This window comes from Syngnathus leptorhynchus, chromosome 6, assembly GCF_054491065.1.
Source record: "Syngnathus leptorhynchus isolate UIUO chromosome 6, UIUO_Slep, whole genome shotgun sequence".
NCBI classification, from domain to species: Eukaryota; Metazoa; Chordata; class Actinopteri; order Syngnathiformes; family Syngnathidae; genus Syngnathus; species Syngnathus leptorhynchus.
Genome location: NC_141200.1, coordinates 16150173 through 16168276, shown reverse-complemented (window position 1 = coordinate 16168276; position 18104 = coordinate 16150173). Strand labels below are relative to the sequence as shown.

The following is an 18104-nucleotide window of genomic DNA, read 5'->3' as shown; positions in this document are numbered from 1 at the left end:
GTTTATTCATTGTATGTGTCTTCTTGATTTTACTTTTTGTGTTGTTGTTTTTGATGTTTTTTTAAGTGTCTTTTTACCGTGGGATAGTAGGTCACACAATTTCGATCCCTTTGTGTGTCTTGGCATGTGAAGTGATTGACAATAAAGCTGACTTTGACTCTCCGTGCCGTGTGGCTCCTCGAATATGATGCTGGCTTTTACGAAAGCTCAAATAACAGTGCCAGCAGACATGTTAGCATGTTAGCAAGCTCGGCGTTCATTTGCTTCACTTGTTTTTTCAGATCGGCTGTCACATGAGCACGCATAGAGTCACAGATCAACAGCAATGGTGATGCGCGGAAAAAAAACATCTGGTCTCCCTTACATATGTTTGTGTGTATATTTATAGATAATAATGAGACAGAGGAGGTCAGCGAGTGCGTGACTGTATTGAACTGATGCCCATGCGTCATGACGTAACGCAACACACCAGTGCCGCTGGGGCATACCATTGTATGTTGGGGCGGGGGGTTTTCCACTCCCTCTAACATCTCCCCATTAATAGATGGTACCTTATACATTGCTTCAAGCTCCCGCAAAAAATATAAGAAGCAAAACTGTGGTGCAGACCAAATTTAAATTCATACTGCAAATTCATGCCCACAATTCTCCCTCTAATGTTCTCATAGCGCTCTTTAATACATCCGCCTTACAACAACACACATAGGGACCATTATATGGCGCGCTGCACATTTTGAAGAAAATCTAAGACGTTAACCCGCACCTAATAAACGTGAAAATACGGTATATTGAAATTTAAGGGTAATGTAAGTAATGATGTAGGAATAAATGAATACAACGATTAGATGTTCTGTAGAAAAGGTTTGTAAACTGGCTGGCAAGGCGAGAGCGGAGACGTGACACAGCCGTGCCCGATGGAAAAATGAACAGCCGTGCAAAACAGTCGGGCCAGCGGCAGTGAGCGCAATCGCGCACGTAGGAAAAAAGCACTGCTGTCCAGAATTTAGGACAGCGGCTGGTAATGAGTACTAAGCGCAGGGCGTGCCTTTGAGCAATGTGCGGATGCCCTTGCGCTGGGCTGCGGGGGTGCGTCAGCCGGCCAGCACGCCAGAGCAGAGAAGAGCCAGACACATTTAAACTTCAAAAAAGGTTCATAAAACTCTTGTGTGGATATTGTAACAATATATTTACTCAGTTTGACTTGAAACATTTTACAAAAGTGTTTAAAAATCCCCCAAAAGTGTTTAAAAAAAACAATGAAATTATCCGAGATAAACCAGGGATTACTGTACTGTATATCTGTTCTTTAACCTCGTGTGTGCCCACTCTTGGGTGTGGATACTGCTGGCAACTGAATATCCCCCCCCAAGATCAATCCATCCGTCCGTCCGCCACTTAGAATTGATGGTTTAACAAAGAAACCATTACAGTCGATTTTTTTTTCAGCACGTTGACGTCTGGAAAGACATTCATATTTTGAAAATGGAATTACAGTATAATAGCATAAAGGTTAGTTGTATAGTCCATAGTAAACAACATCTCATTTTCACGTCCTGAGTGTTGTTAGTCACCTAAATGTTGAACAGAGACTGTGATGTAACGAAGTCAAATTCCTTGTTTGGCACGCTCAAACATGGCAAATAAATTCTTCTTGAATCTTGAATCTACTTTAGACTCTTTCTCAATGTAGTTTACACATTGTCATAGTAAGTTTACAGAGACACTTTTTATTGCACTTTTTTCAGGTTCCCAGTCATTCTGTCTATAGAAGAACATTGCCCTTTGGATCAGCAACGGCACATGGCCCGCATCTTTAGAGAAGTATTTGGAGACAAACTGCTTCTTGAGCCCTTGGATTACATGGCTGAGCAGCTACCGTCACCCACACAATTGAAGGGCAAAATCATCCTTAAAGTAATGTGTGTGTGTGTGTGTGCGTGTGTGCGTGTGTGCGTGTGTGTGTGTGTGCGTGTGTGCGTGTGTGCGTGCGTGCGTGCGTGCGTTTTATAAGAACTTTTGTCTGACAATACCATGTTGCTATTTGTGCACGTGCAGCACAAGAAGCTCAATGTAGATGGGGGAGACACCAGTAAAGACTTCAGAACATGGCAAAAACAGGGAGACTTGGAGATGTGGGATCCTGTGAACCAGGTACATTGATTATATCAAACTTTTATTTTTTTTTAAATGAACACCACGAAACGATTTATGTCACACTTGTGTCGGCATTCAAGGAGTGATCTCGGAGTGAAAGGATTATACAAACAGTGATGCGATTCGTGAGCTGGTCCAAGGGCACTTCAAAAAAAGACTGGGATTTTCCGAACAACTGGTTGCCATCTAACATTTAGCCATATTTAAAATAAGAATTTAGTAAATTCTGTAGCTCTACTTATTGTATGACAGTGGTAGTTTTTTGTATGCCTGAATCATAAAACTTCAATAACTGTCTACTGTGCACAGGCAACACAAGATTATTTATGAACAAAAATGATCCAAAAATGAAACATAAAAACAAACAAGTGACACAGTATGCTCTCCTGTTAATCACCAGTATAAGCCTGGCTTTTAAATTCTTTCAATCATACATGCTATATGAAGGAAAGCAAATAAACAAAAACAGTATACACTGTATGTATATATATGTATGTATGTATGTATGTATCTATGTATGTATGTATGTATGTATGTATGTATGTATGTATGTATAATCTTATCAATAATCTACACTTGTATAATAGTACATACAGTGATTTATCAGGCGTAGTACCTATATTATTCATATCTATATCTGATTTATAGTATGTCTTTTGTGCACTTTAATTTTACATGTACTTTTGAACACAGGGAGTAAGTCACACCTTTTCAATTGGTTTTCATAATTATTCCATAAATTAACACCTTTGACAGAAATGCACATTTTCTTTATGTTGTTTCTTACTTACGGGGGTCGCAGACGTACTGTAGCCTTTCCCAGCAGTCATCAAGCAGTAGGTGAGGGACACACTGAACTGGTTGCCAGCCAATCACAGGGCACACAGAGACAAACAACCATTCACACTCTCAATAACACCTATGGCCAATTTAGAGTGCTCAATCGACCTACCATGCATGTTTTTGGGATGTGGGAGGAAACCGGAGTTCCCAGGGGAAACCCCACACAGGCATGGGGATAACATGCAAACTCCACACAGGGAGGAACGGAGGTAGAATCGAACCCCTAACCTCTGAACTGTGAGGCGGACATGCTAACCAGTGCTCCACCATCTTCTTCTTAGGCATTTTCGTTCCTTTCGGAACATAGGCCATCGATAAAGATTTTCCACCCTCGTCTGTCTTGTGCCATTTTCTCCAGCTGTTTTCACGACAGTCCCATCTTCTTGATATCCAGCTCTGTGCTCCTTCTCCAGTTGTTTTTGGGTCTCCCTCTGCTTCTTTTGTCTTGTGGGTTCCATGTTAACGCCTGTTTGGTTATATCCGTGTTGTTTTTTCTCAGAGTATGTCCTATCCAGCTCCACTTCCTCCTCATAATCTGTATCTCTATTGTTTCTTGTTTGGTGCGGTCCCATAGGCTGGTGTTGCTGATGCGGTTGGGCCAGAAGATCCTGAGGATGCGTCTTAGTGAAGGTTTGCAGTTTAGCGTTGATGTGTTTGGTGGTCCTCCATGTTTCTGATCCATATAGCAGCACTGTTTTGATGTTGGAGTTGAAGATTTTGAGTTTAGTATTGAGTGAAATGTTTTTGGTTTTCCAGATCTTATCTAATATGTTGAATGCTGTTCTTGCTTTCCCTATTCTTGATTTCACATCTTCTTCCGTTCCACAGTCCACTGCAATTACACTTCCTAGGTATGTGAATTTGTCTACCTCTTCCAGTGGGCAGCCCTTGAGGTTAATGGGATTTGTGTTTTTGTTGTTCACTCGCATTACTTTGGTTTTTGCGCCATTTAGTTTTAGTCCCAGTCCTGCTGTTGTTTTTTCGAGTAGTTGAGTTTTCTCCTTTATCTCTTGGTGGCTGTGTGAGAGTAAAGCAATATCGTCTGCAAAGTCCAGGTCTTCTAGTTGTTCTGTCAAAGTCCATTGGATGCCTGTCTTTTTATTGTGGGTAGTTTGTTTCATGATTCAGTCAATGCATAGGAGGAATAGAAAGGGGGAAAGTAGACATCCCCGTTTCACTCCAGTGAGCACGGTGAATGTTTTCTGTGTTGCTCCCTGGTGCAGCTCTTGGCACTGCATGTCCTGATATGAGCTTTTGATGATGTTGATGAACTTGTGGGGTATTCCGTAATGTGCCATTAAGCTCCATAATAGCTTCCGGTCTACGCTGTCAATCAACTTTTTGAAGTCTATGAAATTTACATAAGCCGGGGTGTTCCATTCTCTCGATTGTTCTATAATGATCCTGAGGGTAGCAATTTGGTCAATACATGATCTTCCACTTCTGAAACCAGCTTGATTTTCTCTGAGCTCCTAGTCAACCCCTTTATGTAGTCTTTCTAACAGGATGCGGCTTAGCACTTTGCTTGGTGTTGATAGCATCATGATGCCTCTGTAGTTGTTGCAGTCTCTAAGGTCTCCTTTTTTGGGGACGACAGCAATAAGCCCATCTTTCCAGTCTGCTGGTATGTTTTCTTCCTCCTCCCATATTTTCCTGATTAGTGTGTGGAGCATGGTGGTTGTAGTTTCAACCACCATGATGTGCCTCTGCTGGGATTTCATCTGGCCCTGCGGCTTTGCCACGTCGGACCATCATGATAGCCTTCTTTACCTCAGATCTTGTTGGGGGGGCGCAATTGATTTTGAGTTGGTGTGCTGCTGGTGTCATCTCTATTGCTTGGTCGGGCGGTGGTTTATTCAACAGCTCGCTGAAATGCTCTGTCTACCTTTGGTGTTGTTCTTCCGTGGTGGTTAGGAGTCGTCACTCTTTATTCCGGATTTGTGTGTGGGTCTGTCTGAACTTCCCAGATAGTTTCCTGGTGGTCATGTAGAGTTCCTTGAGATTGTTTTGTGCTGCTGCTCCCTGTGCTTCTTTAGCCAGTGCCTCATTGTAGTTTTTCTTGTCCCGTTTGGCACTTCTCCTTACTTCCTTGTTTGCTTCCTCGTAGTCCTTATGGGCTCCGGCCTTTCTCACTTGTGTCTTGCATTTGTTTAGTGTGTCCTTTTTGGAACTCTTTTCTTCTATTTTTTTCCAGGTTTCTGTTGACAGCCAAGTTTAATGGTTTGTTGTCCTTTTCCCTAAAACTTCCAGACAGGTCTACTTCCATACACTTTTCAGGCTGTTCCAGTACTCCTTCACTGGTTGTTCTTGCAGGGCTTGGAACCTGTTCTGAAGCGTGCTTTTATACAACTCAGTTGTTCCAATGTCTTGGAAGAGCTGGATTTTGTACTTTGTTCTGTTCCCAGAAGGGGTATTGCAGCGCTTTAGCTTGAGTTGGAGTTTTGCAGCCAGTAGGTGGTGGTCTGATCCAGTGTCTGCCACCCTCTTTACTCTCACATCCAGGAGAGACCGTCTGAACTTCCGGTTGATGCATATGTGGTCAATCTGGTTTTCAGAAGTGTGGTCGGGAGATATCCAGGTGGCTTTATGAATGTGTTTATTGGGGAATATGGTCCAATATGAGGTCGCACTAGGCCTTTGGAATAATTGGAACCGCGAATGACAATGAGTCTGAATCCATTCACTGACTCCCAGAGTCAGGAGTTGTTTAAAGACAGAGATTGGCACAGAGGATGAAGATTTTGATGCATTTAAGGATTTGGGGACACTAATATTTTGATAAACTTGTCATTTATGTTAGTTATCTGATATATAGTTTATTTAGTGTAGCAACTTGTATATTGTTAGAGTTCAGTCGTTTCCGATTGATTGCCCAGGAGGCCGTGAAGTTAGCAGGGTGGAGGAGACAGGAAGAGAGAGCAAGGGCGCTTTGTTAGAGTGAGGCTACACACTGTGTTGGCTCGTATGTTGAACTGTGGCGGCTGTGGCTCAGGCAGTAGAGTGGGTCGTCTAGTAACCGGAGGGTTGGGGGTTTGATCCCAGGTCTGTCACAGTAACATGTTGTGTGCTTGGGCAAGACACTCTTCACACACCTTGCATCCAGCTCGCCATTGTAAATGAGAAAATGTTCTCAATTGGCTTACCTGGTAAAACATTGAATTGACTTAAAAAAACTATTGTTTTGTGAAATCAAGAGCCGGTTACCAAACTCACGACTTGACTAGTACTTTGGTAACACTACAATATAGTTATATAGATCTGTGGAATAATTGGAGCCGCAACATGACCTCAGCGCCGCATGTACTTCCGGAGTCAGCTGCAGTGTTCATAAATGACACAAAGGACAAAGATTCCGATGGATTTAATTATTTGGAGTGACACAGACGGTTTGATTAAACGTGTTATTTATGTTATCGTTATTTGAATAACTATTAATGTTACGTCAGGCACGTTTTCAGCTCCTCGTTTGTGTTTATGTAACGTTAGCATACCGTAGACTGTTTTTGCCTGTTCATGTATGTTCTTGGTATTGGATTTTGTCAAATAAAGTTCTCCCAAAAATGCGACTTGTACTCCGGTGCGATTTATATATGGATTTTTTTCTTCTTTATTATGCATTTTATGGCTGGTGTGACTTGTACTCTGGAGTATTTTATAGTCTGGAAAATACGGTATATATAATTTCGTTATCTTTACCTGGTCCGACTTTACTCGGTTTCACTGCACACAGGGATTTCTATCATCTCAGCAACATTTTACCAATTTACATATATAACCTGTTTTACCATATCTGTCTTTATTTGTGAATCAATATATTATGATCTATAGTATCAAAGGCTTTTCTTGAGTCGATGAACGCCGATGAATGTGACACATAATGGCTTGCATGACGTACTGAATGACACTTTTCCCCACTGTGCTATGGTCCATGTTAAATTTTGGCCAAAATCCAATTTTACAAGCTTTAAGGAGCTCAGCCTTTGAGGTACCGTGATGTGCCACTGTAAACTGTCAGAATCTTTGAACACAATTTTCAAATACCTTTTTCAGCGGTGGAACAAGCACTACTGTGTCATCTCTGATGACATGCTGTACTATGCAGAAGAGTATGAAGAGGAAAAGGAAGACCTCAGGAAGGTAAAGTAATGTAAAGTTTACAGTTGGAAAATAAATTTGTTTTGAATGTAAAATTGAAAACCCACTAATATTCTTATTTGCACTCAATTTCCACACCCCAAGCCAATCTTCAAAAACACAACAGAATAAGCAAGACAATGCCCAAAAATCATGCTTGGTAGGCCGATTGAGCATTCCAAATTGTCCCTAGGTGTGAGTGTGAGTGCAAATAATTTTGTCTCTGTCTGCCCTGCGATTGGCTGGCAACCGGTTCAGGGTGTCCCCCGCCTACTGCCCAATGACGGCTGGGATAGGACGGTGCTCCAGCACACCCGCGACCCCCGTGGGGACTGAACGGTTCAGAAAATGGATGGATGGATATATGTTAGATATTGTCCCAGTTCTTCATAAATCATAAATGTTCGCAAACAAGAAAAGAAATGCATATTTGTTTGGATAAAAAATGAATAAAAGTAAAAATAGTCACCAAAATTTAAAACATATAAAATGCCGCGGCAAGAAATGTTTCAAAACACCATATAATGTCTTTTCATTTTCAACTACTGACTCTTAATTGATATATGTATTCTATTCAAGATCATTAAAGTAAAGAACCAATGTGTTTGTGTTTCCCAGTTCCAGGATTTCCATTGTTCTGAAACATGGTTTCATGGTGGCATTAAAAAGGGTCGTCTGATGGCAGAGCAAATGATTCACGATTACTGTACCAAGACAAAAGGAAGAGATGGTACTTTTTTGGTCCGACAGAGTGATGCTGTTGCCACGGATTTCACCCTCTCCTTCTGGTAGAGTTCTCCATCCATCTATCCATCCATCCAACCCACCACCCCTACATCCATCCATTCATTCATTCCATACACCCACCCAACCCACCACCTCTCCATCCATCCATCCATCCATCCATCCATCCATCCATCCATCCATCCATCCATGTGTGAGTGCGAATGGTTGTTCGTCTCTGTGTGCCCTGCGATTGGTTGGCAACCAGTTCAGGGTGTCCCCCGCCTACTGCCCGATGACGGCTGGGATAGGCTCCAGCACGCCCGCGACCCCCGTGGGGACTAAGCGGTTCAAAAAATGGATGGATGGATATAAAAAATATTTTTTTTTTCTTTGATGGCACCGCTTGCGTGGCAGCCTGTTACAGCAGCTCTGACCCATCCCTTCTTTTAGTGTTTTTCTATGTGTTCTAGTGAGTTTTTTGATTTTTTTTTTCTCCTTCTCATGTTGTTGATCAGGGCTAGTGCGCGGCTATGGATGTTCACATTGTAACATTCGTAGTTTGCTCCTTACTGCTTTTGGAACTTTTTGGTGCGGCGTCGGGTGATCCATCCATACTCAGCTCCATTGTCTACACTCGCGATCAGCTGTTAGCCTGGCGCTACACGCCCCTTCCCTGCGCGGTACAACTGGAGATCCCCAAGGAGATACGGCCACGGAGAAGAGGATGCCGAGCGGGAGTAAAGCGCAGGCAGCGGAAGAGACGGTTTAAGCCGTGCTTGCCGTTGGTCATCATGGGGAACGTAAGATCTCTTCAAAGCAAGATGGAAGAGCTAACGGTGCAGGGGGAATATCGCTAATGCAGTCTCATGTGCTTCACGGAGCTGAACGATCTCTCGCCCGACTCACACTTTTCCCTGGACGGATTTCAAGTGGTGCGGGCTGACAGGAGAGCTACGGAGAGCGGTAAGAGGAGAGGTGGAGGACTCGCTGTGTTTGTGAACGATAGATGGTGCCATCCCGGACATGTCAGTGTTAAGGAGCAGCTCTGCTCCAGAGACTTGGAGCTGTTGGTGGTTAGCATGTGACCATACTACCTCCCGAAGGAGTTTTCATATGTTATTGCTATAACTGTGTACATCCCTCCCTCGGCTGTCGCTGCTACCGCTACGAACCGAATCCACACTATCATTTCTAAGCTTCAAACTCAGCATCCCCAATCATCTCCCGGGACTTCAATCATGCTTCCCTGGCCTCTTCCCTCCCCACCTTTACGCAATATGTAAATTGCCACACCAGAAACAATAGGACTTTGGACTTGTTGTATGCTAATGTCAAGGTTGCATACACCTCATCCCCTCTCCCAACACTTGGTCGCTCGGATCACAACCTCGTTCATCTGGTCGCAGAATACACCCCGGTGGTGAAACAGCGTCCACCTGAGAGGAGGTCTGTGATGTTGTGGTCTGAGGAATATACTGCCAGGCTCAGGGACTACTTTGAAAATACAGACTGGGAAGCTCTCTGTAGCCCCCATGGCAGTGACATTGACAGCATGATCCACTGCATTACAGACTATATTAATTTCTGTGTGGAGACCACTGTGCCCTCCCAAGTTTGTGCGGTATTTTCCCAACTACATACCCTGGGTGTCCTCTGAGATAAAGGCTCTGCTTAATGAGAAGTTAGAGAGCCTTTAGTTCGGGGGACGTGATGGAGCTGTGTAAAGTGCAAAAGGAACCCCGGCTGAAGATCAGGAAGGGGAAGGAGAACTAAAGGAGGAGACTGCAGAAGGAAATGTTGCTTAATAACACCAGGAACATCACAATCTATCTCAGGCCATGGTAAAGGGGTTGATCGGAAACCAACTGGTGAGGACAAGGACTGGGCGGATGAACTCAATCTGTTCTTCAACAGATTTGATTCTGCCTTCCCCTCACCTTTCCCGGCCTGCTCCCCCCCGCTCGCACCTCAGCCTGTCACCTTCAACACTCCAGCCCCCAAGCCAGCTCACCAACCCCCTCTCAACCCACTGAAGACACTCTTCAGTCCCCCACCCCAGTCTTCCCCTCTCCTTTACAGATCTTCAGGTGAGGAGTCACCTCAGAAAGATCAAGGTCAGGAAGGCTCCAGACCCAGACGTCATCTGTCCAAGACTGCTCAGGGACTGTGCAGACCAGCTGAGTGGCGTGGTCATGCACATGTTCAACCTGAGCCTTAACAAAGTTCCAGCCCTGTGGAATACCTCCTGTGTGGTCCCCGTACCGAAGGTGCCGCGCCCCAAGGACCCTAACCACTTCAGGCCTATTGCCTTGACTTCTCACCTGATGAAGACTATGGAGAGGATCATCCTGGGTCACCTGCGTTCACTGGTGGGAGCGCAGCTAGACCTCCTGCAGTTTGCTTACCGGCCTCGTGTTGGGGTGGACGATGCAATAATTTATTTACTGCACAGATCACTGCTTCACCTGCAGGACATTGGGAGCACTGTGAGGATCATGTTCTTCGATTTCTCCAATGCTTTTAACACCATCCAGCCGTCACTGCTCAGGATGAAGATGGAGAAGGTTGACCAACGCCTGGCTGCATAAACTACAGACTTCCTCACCAACAGGCCGCAGTACGTGAGGTTACATCGCTGTGAGTCTGACGTGGTGCACTGCAGCACAGTTGTCCACAAGGGTACGGTGCTCTCTCCTTTCTTCTTCACCCTGTACACTACGGACTTCACCCACAACACCACACACTGCCACATCCAGAAGTTCTCCGACGACACGGTCATTATTGGATCTGTTTCTAAGGGGAACGATCTGGAATACAGGACAGTCGTCAAGGATATCCCTAATATTCTTTTGTTCAGACAAGTTGCAAGGTCGGTGGAGGTTACTGCCGAAACATTCAGAAAAAGCTACTAAGGTAAGACCTTACAACTTGTCTGAACAAAAGAATACTATGGCTATCACAAATGAAGACATAACGAACACAAGCCAACTAATAGGTCATCAAGGACTTTGTCAGCTGGTGTGAGCTCAACCAGCTTCAGCTGAACACCAACAAGACGAAGGAGATGATTATGAGCTTCGGGAGGACGGCACCCCACTTCACTCCGGTGAACATCCAGGGATCGGACATTGAGGTAGTCGAGAACTACAAATTCCTGGGTGTTCGCCTTAACAACAAACTGGACTGGACTGATCACACTCACTCCCTGGACAAGAAGGACCAGAGTCGCCTCCACCTGCTGAGGAGACTGAAGTCCTTTGGTGTGAGCAGGGCTCTCCTCGGTACCTTCTATGACTCTGTGGTGGCCACAGCCATCCTCTACATTGTGGTCTGCTGGGGTGGGGGCAGTACGGACCGGGACAGGGGGAGACTAAATAAGATGGTCAGGAGAGCGAGCTCTGTCCTGGGCTGTCCTCTGGACTCCATAGAGGTTTTGGGTGAGAGGAGGACGTTAATTAAGCTAAAATCCATCATGGACAACACCTCTCACCCCCTCCATGACACTGTGCGGTCCCTGAGCAGCTCCTTCAGCAGCAGACTATTACACCCACGGTGTAGGAAGGAAAGATTCTGAAGGTCCTTCATTCCCACTGCTGTCAGACTTTACAACATGCATGGCACCTGATCATGTGGTTCGTCTCTACCGCTACTAGTGGCTCTTGTATTTATAATTTTTTACATTTGACACTTATCTCCTATTCTATTCTATTCTTGCACTCTTGTACGCTGCTGTGACAAGTAAATTTCCCCGCTGTGAGATAAATAAAGTTGAGGTTAGGGTCATCATCATCATCAACATTGTATGTAGAATCTCACATTACATTGTGGCCACTGGTAGAATCTGGTTCACGTGATAAAATGTGATAAATAATCCTTGCGGCAAATGCTGGATGGGTTAACTTGCATAGTTCTTTTCAGCAGCTAAATTCCAAGGCTGTTGTTTGTGTTTGGCTCTGTTTATTATAGCTCATTGAATTCTTAGCAATCATGACATGGATTGTGTTGCTACAAAAATTTGACATTCAGCTATGATACAAATGTGACGAAAACGTCTCCTATAGTTAGTGTTGACATTTATGAGGAACTCGAGAGGAATGTCTGGATGTATTTTAGTGCTTTTCAAACTTTAATCTCTTGTCTATTGTCTACCAACATTTATTTAGGCGCAGCGGGAGAGTCCAGCATTGCCGTATTCGTTCTCTTTCAGAGGGACAAAACACATACTACTACCTGACAGCAAACGTACAATTTCCCAGTGTGTATGCCCTGATACAACACTACAGAGAGAACCCACTGCGCTGTCAAGACTTTGAGTTGCGTCTTACAGATGCAGTACCACATCCAAACCCACATCTCCAGCAAGGGTTCGTCATGATCAACTTATATTTTCGTAAAAACGAAATGTACATGTGAAATACTTCTGTTTGTTCTTTCATTTTAACGATACTCCCCAAGTTTAATTAATTATTGATCACCTTCATTACAGTAATGATGCATGTTTTTGTGAATATGGAATATGCAATGGCTTTAAAAGCCTGCTCAAATGCCAGGTTTTGTGATATATAAAAAAGGAGACCAAGATAAACCATTTCAAAATTAGTTTCATCATTAAATTGACCACTTTGCTTTACTGTATGTATGGTGTTCTTTTGGTTATGAGCAGTGTTTGGAACAAACATTTTGCCAATGGCAAAAGCCTGAAATCAGGGTTAGGTTTTTGGCTCCAATTTCAAACAGTACATTTGGTACAAACCAGTGACGTGCGGTGAGGTTCATGACTGACGAAGTCCCATTGTCCGAATCAAACCTTTTAACTCCGGAGTTTCTCTTACTTTACTGATGACCTCCTGCTTCGAACAAAAATCCATAGTTGAAAATCGAATATCGTTTAGATATGTAATCCTCCATTGTAAAACGAAATGTAAAAAAAAAAAAAAAAAAGAGAATGTAAAACAAAATAAATTGGCGACTGTTCCTCAGTTGTTCACTGTAAATTTTAACTGGATCCCGGGATCACTAGCACCCCCTGCCATAAGGCTGGAGAACCTTTTTTTTTTATTGCCTCCATAAGGTCTCTTTTCAAAGCTGTTTTGTTCATCTAAAGAAACACGACATTACAGACATGACAAAAAACATTAGATATTATATACATCAGTTTAACTACGGAAATTAGTTAATATAGCCACAGTGTTTGAACACTTAAACAGCGACATAGAGACAGACAGTTCAGTCTAACTGCATAGCCTGTCAGCATAGGCAGCCATGTGATTACGCAATCCTCAGAGGAGGCAAGGCAGGAAGTTGGCTCCTTATCTTCGGTTTTGAAATAACTATAAAAATTCAGCGATTTGGGTTCAAAATGATACAGAACTACTGAAATTAAAAGGAAAATGACTTTATAATAAAAACAATTGAATTTGTTTTTTCCGCTTTTCATGATGGCAGGGGAGGCACTTCTGATTGCATGTGACTGGTACAAACACAACACAGCTCGTTGCTAAGAAAATGCCATATTTACAGCAAACGGTGACTATCAGGTTTTGGGGCTGTTTTCCCCAAGATTCAGATGGAACTGAGGCCTTAGTGAAGGTTGATGAAGTTATGAACAAAAAAAAAATCTTCAGGGTTTTACTAGAAAGAAAAAAAGCCACCTTAAACAGTGACAGGTATGTGCTGACTTCCAGAAGTTCTCTGATGACTCCTCTATTGTGGGATATATCACAGATGACAGGGAAGAGGAGGACAAGGCCCTGGTGGGGAACTTTGTGAAGTGGTGCAACACCAACCACCTGCTCAACATGAGCAAAACCATGTTGGTGGTGGATTTTAGGAGGAAGAGAGGGACCTCAGCCCCTATCACCATCAAGGGAGTGGAAGTTGAAAGAGTGGACTCCTACAGGTACCTGGGGGTACACTTTAACAACAAACTGGACTGGACCGACAACACCGAGGCTCTTATCAGGAAGGGGCAGAGCAGGATGTTTTTCCTGAGAAGGCTGAGGTCGTTTAATGTTTGTAATAGGGTACTGAGAATGTTTTACCAGTCAGTGGTCTCCAGTGTCCTGTTCTCGACCGGGGCCTGCTGGGGAGGCAACATCTGTGGCAGGGATGCGACCAGGCTGAACAAGCTAGTGAAGAAGACCAACTCTGTGGTACCGGGTTGGACAGCCTGGAGGTGGTGGTTGAACAGAGGATGGGGAAAAAAACTGGCGGCCATGTTGGCCAATCCCTCCCATCCACTGCACCTCGAGCTGACGGGGATGAGGAGCAAATTCAGCGACAGATTTGTCATCCCCCGTCAGAGAACAAAGATATTTGGACAGTCGTTTATTCCAGCTGTACTCTGACTCTACAACCAGGCCAGCAGGCATAGGGAGACCTGGAGCTAGAGTTGATAGGCTAACTGACTTGGGACTTTTTATCTGCACATGATGCACTTTAGCAAACTACGTACCAGCTTGCACTGCATATTTATTGGACCAGCAGTGTGTTTGTATTTATTGCATTGTGAACTCTGTTTTTCTGTTTTCCTCTTTTTAAACGTCATGAGCTGTTTGACAACTGACTTTCCCCAGAGGGGACAATAAAGGTTTCAACCAGTCAATCAATCAATCAATCAATCAATCAATCAATCAATCAATCAATCAATCAATCAATCAATCAATCAATCAATCAACCATTTAACATGAGTTGTGACTAGTTAACACATCGCCATTTATAAGCAGGGTGTGCACACTTGTCCAACCACATATTTTTAATTGATTTACTTCCCCTCCAGAAAATGTTTGTTTTTGTAAGGCTAAACTAAAATAATGGAAAGTATTTTAGAAGGTTTATCTTGGTCAAACAGTTCTATGTCCGAAAAACCTGGTGTTTGAACAAAGATATGTAGATATTTTATATCCACTGGGAAAAAAGTGTCATATCCAGTCTCTTTCATGGGCTGTTCGACTCATTGTCACCTTTCACGCCCTTATCGTATCGCTGGACTGATGTTAAATGTTGCTCCTTTTGAAAATTCAAATTGTTTCTTAAGGGTAGTCCTTGGAACTTTATTATTCTACAATAAAATGTGGAAAATGTATAAGTGTAAAGTATAATTAAGTTTTTTGTATTTTGTGTTAGGTGGTTTTATAAAAACTTGAGCAGAGGTGAGGCTGAAGATTATGTGTTGAAAATTCCAAGAGATGGAGCTTTTCTGATACGACAAAGAGAGGGAGACCCAGACTCTTTTGCAATCACGTTCAGGTTGTGCAGCATGCCAATACTAAATTTTCTTAATTAACTCTATTTTCTACTAAACTACAATTCTGTCTCTCAGGGGTGATGGTAAGGTGAAACACTGTCGGATCCAGAAGGAAGGCAGTGTTTACCTGCTTGGCACAACAACTGAGTTTGAGAGCCTTGTGGAGCTGGTAAACTACTTTAAGAAGAAGCCACTTTATCGCAAGACCAAGCTGCAATACCCAGTCACGCCTGACCTAGTGGCTCGATTCAGTACAGTGAGTTTCTTGTGAAATTAGATGAGGATGGGAAACTTTTTTTCAAACTGTCTCACTAATAACGTAATTGTTAAATTTATCTTGTTTTCTTTAGGCATTTATGAAACATCTGCATTGGACTATGGAGAGTCATTTCTTGCAAAAATTTGACTTTGGCAAAAAAAAAAAAAAAATTGAGTTAGGACGTTATGTTATTAAGATAATATGAGGGATGTCACTTCATTGATTAATTAATTATGCTGCAAATTAACTCACTGAAAATAATGCAATTAATCTTGAGTGGCAAGTCAATGCATATGGACTTTTAAATTGGTCCAGTGAGATACCCGTAGGCTGAAATGATACGTCATTTCACAGCGCCATGAGACAAATGCAAACGTGTTACTGAGCATGTCCCCTCAAATATTTTTTTGTTCTTTTACGTTTTCTTCTGCAGTATACAAGTACCATTTACCATTTACCTTAGTCTCACATCTAAGAACTGTCACAAGATTTTCCTCAATGGGGTTGACAATGTCAGGCATTGTCCAGCAGACTGTAGCAGTGAGTGAATTGAGGCTAAGTGATTAAAAAACGTACCTATTTCAGTTCTGGTGCAAGTTCAACAAATTTGTTTCTAACAAAAAAATAGAAATGGTAAAACACACCTTTTTTACTGACTAACATGGGCATACACAACTAACAACTCTTCTTTTTGGAATATGGACTAGAAATTCTCCAGCTCCTTCTTTTCCATAACCACACCCACGGCTCCCACCACAGCCACAATGAGATTGTTCAGTTCAAACCATCATGTTATCTTTGCCTTTTTGTGATTTGGCCGTTGTAGCCTCCTCTTGTGCTCTGCTCAAGCAAAGCTTTAACAGCTGTTCTTGCAATTTATATTTGTTAGCTTTCTTTTCTCTGACCAGCAGTTAACTGCGCAGTTCTCTCTACATTTTATTACATTGTGTGAGTAACCGCCCCCACACAACATGGCAGGCCACTGCCACGTTTCTGTCCTGCCATTAAAGCTGTAATATCTGAAATCCACCCCAGGGCTCTTTTGTTTAATTGAGGCATTTGTAGAAAACACTTATTGTTAAACATTATAGTACTTAACATTTGAAAACTTTTTCTTACTCGCCACTTCTGCCTTTCGTTATGCATCCATACTGCCATTCAAATCATCAGTGTCACAGTCGCTATTGTAATCATCATTGTTAATGCGTCTGGCATCATCCAGATTAAAAGTGATGACCGTGAGGGTGTTTTCTTTGACCAGTCAGTGGATGGGGTGATCTGTCACCAAATTGTGAGGGGCCCGCTCACGGGTACCATAAAAAACTGGAGTGGACATTTGCCATTTAGGAATGGGCTTCAACCCTGCACCACGTGGCTCTGAGAAAGTTGTGTTGTGAGATTAAATTTGCTGTCTGGTACGTATTTCCTGAATGTCATCGGTGCCATCATACCGGGTGTCTCCTAAGTGGCAAGTGGAATTCCTGGTGGTGCCTAAGGAATAGAAATGATTGTTAATTTGTTGGCAGAGTTGGATACAATGTTGTTTTGTCATTTAACCCTGTTACTGTGTTTACCTGCATATTACATTGGTCAATGGGTCGTGTTCTTCGTGGAATTTTGCTAAATCAGTGGCCCCCCATTAACGTAAGATGCATCTCCTTTTCTATTTGTTACTTTGCTTCCCTTTTCTCTCTCCAAATTGGCTCTTCTATTATTAATTTTTCTTTCTCTGTTTCCACATTTCCTTTACGCCACGACACAATTCATCGTGTATCTGCCTCTATGTTACCTTCTTATTTTGTGACTTCCTATTTCTTTTTTGGAGCTTAACGCATTCTTTCTGCAACCTATCCTTCTTTCAAACGTTTTATACCAGATTAGACAAAACATGAGACAAAATGTATTAGTCATAGTGCCATCGGTTTTAGAGGGCCACAAAACTACACTACATACACCAAAACGTCACGATGTTCCACTGCATCTGGTACAGTGATTTCTTTTTCACTTAAAGAGCCGTTTACCAAACCCACGTTTTTCCTGGTACTTTGTTAACGCTACAATATAGTTATATATTGCCATGATCTTTGGAATAACGACGAGGCTGACGTCAGTGGCGCATGTGCGGCGTTGTAGACATAAAGGACGAGGAATTTGATTGATGTATTTATTGATTTGGAGTGACACAGATGGTTTGATAATATTGTTGTTTATATGATAGTTATTTGATATATGCTTTATATATCGTTATATGGGCCTGTGGAATAATTAGAACTGCAATTCATGACAAGTCCGACATCAGCGGTGCGGCGCATACGCGGCATTGTTTACATAAAAGACGATTGATGGATTTAATGAATTGGAGTGACACAGAAGGTTTGATAAACGTGTTATTTATGTAATAGTTATTTGAATAACTCAGAATGTTATGTCAGGCCCGTTCTCAGCTCCTTGTTTGTGTATATGTCACGTTAGCATACCGTATCGTTTAGCCTGTTGTTGTTGTTTTTAGTGTTGGATTTTGACAAATAAATTTGCCCCAAAAGTGCGACTTATACTCCGGTGCGACTTATATATGGGGTTTTTTTCCCACTTTATTGTGCATTTTGTGGCTGGTGCGATTTATACTCCGGAGCGAATTTTAGTCCAAAAAATACGGTACATTTCTTAAAAAGGGCGTGTCTAAGTGTGTGTGTGTGTGTGTGTGTGTGTGTGTGTGTGTGTGTGTGTGTGTGTGTGTGTGTG

General features: G+C 42.7%; 2 protein-coding genes across 9 annotated transcripts in view; one reads left to right on the top strand and one right to left on the bottom strand.

Annotated features, from left to right (window-relative positions):
- LOC147056179 (uncharacterized) overlaps window positions 1–18104 on the bottom strand; it is a 232473-nt gene that overhangs the window by 128717 nt on the left and 85652 nt on the right. The window lies entirely within an intron of this gene.
- Window positions 1–18104, top strand: part of plcg2 (phospholipase C, gamma 2) — a 125544-nt gene that overhangs the window by 58508 nt on the left and 48932 nt on the right. For all 8 annotated transcript variants that reach the window (XM_085913781.1, XM_085913783.1, XM_085913779.1 and 5 more), the window contains 7 exons: window positions 1746–1914; window positions 2056–2151; window positions 7048–7134; window positions 7750–7919; window positions 12021–12221; window positions 14983–15105; window positions 15179–15359. In XM_085913781.1, coding sequence (XP_085769907.1) covers window positions 1746–1914; window positions 2056–2151; window positions 7048–7134; window positions 7750–7919; window positions 12021–12221; window positions 14983–15105; window positions 15179–15359 — 1027 coding nt within the window. The remainder of the gene's footprint in view (window positions 1–1745; window positions 1915–2055; window positions 2152–7047; window positions 7135–7749; window positions 7920–12020; window positions 12222–14982; window positions 15106–15178; window positions 15360–18104) is intronic.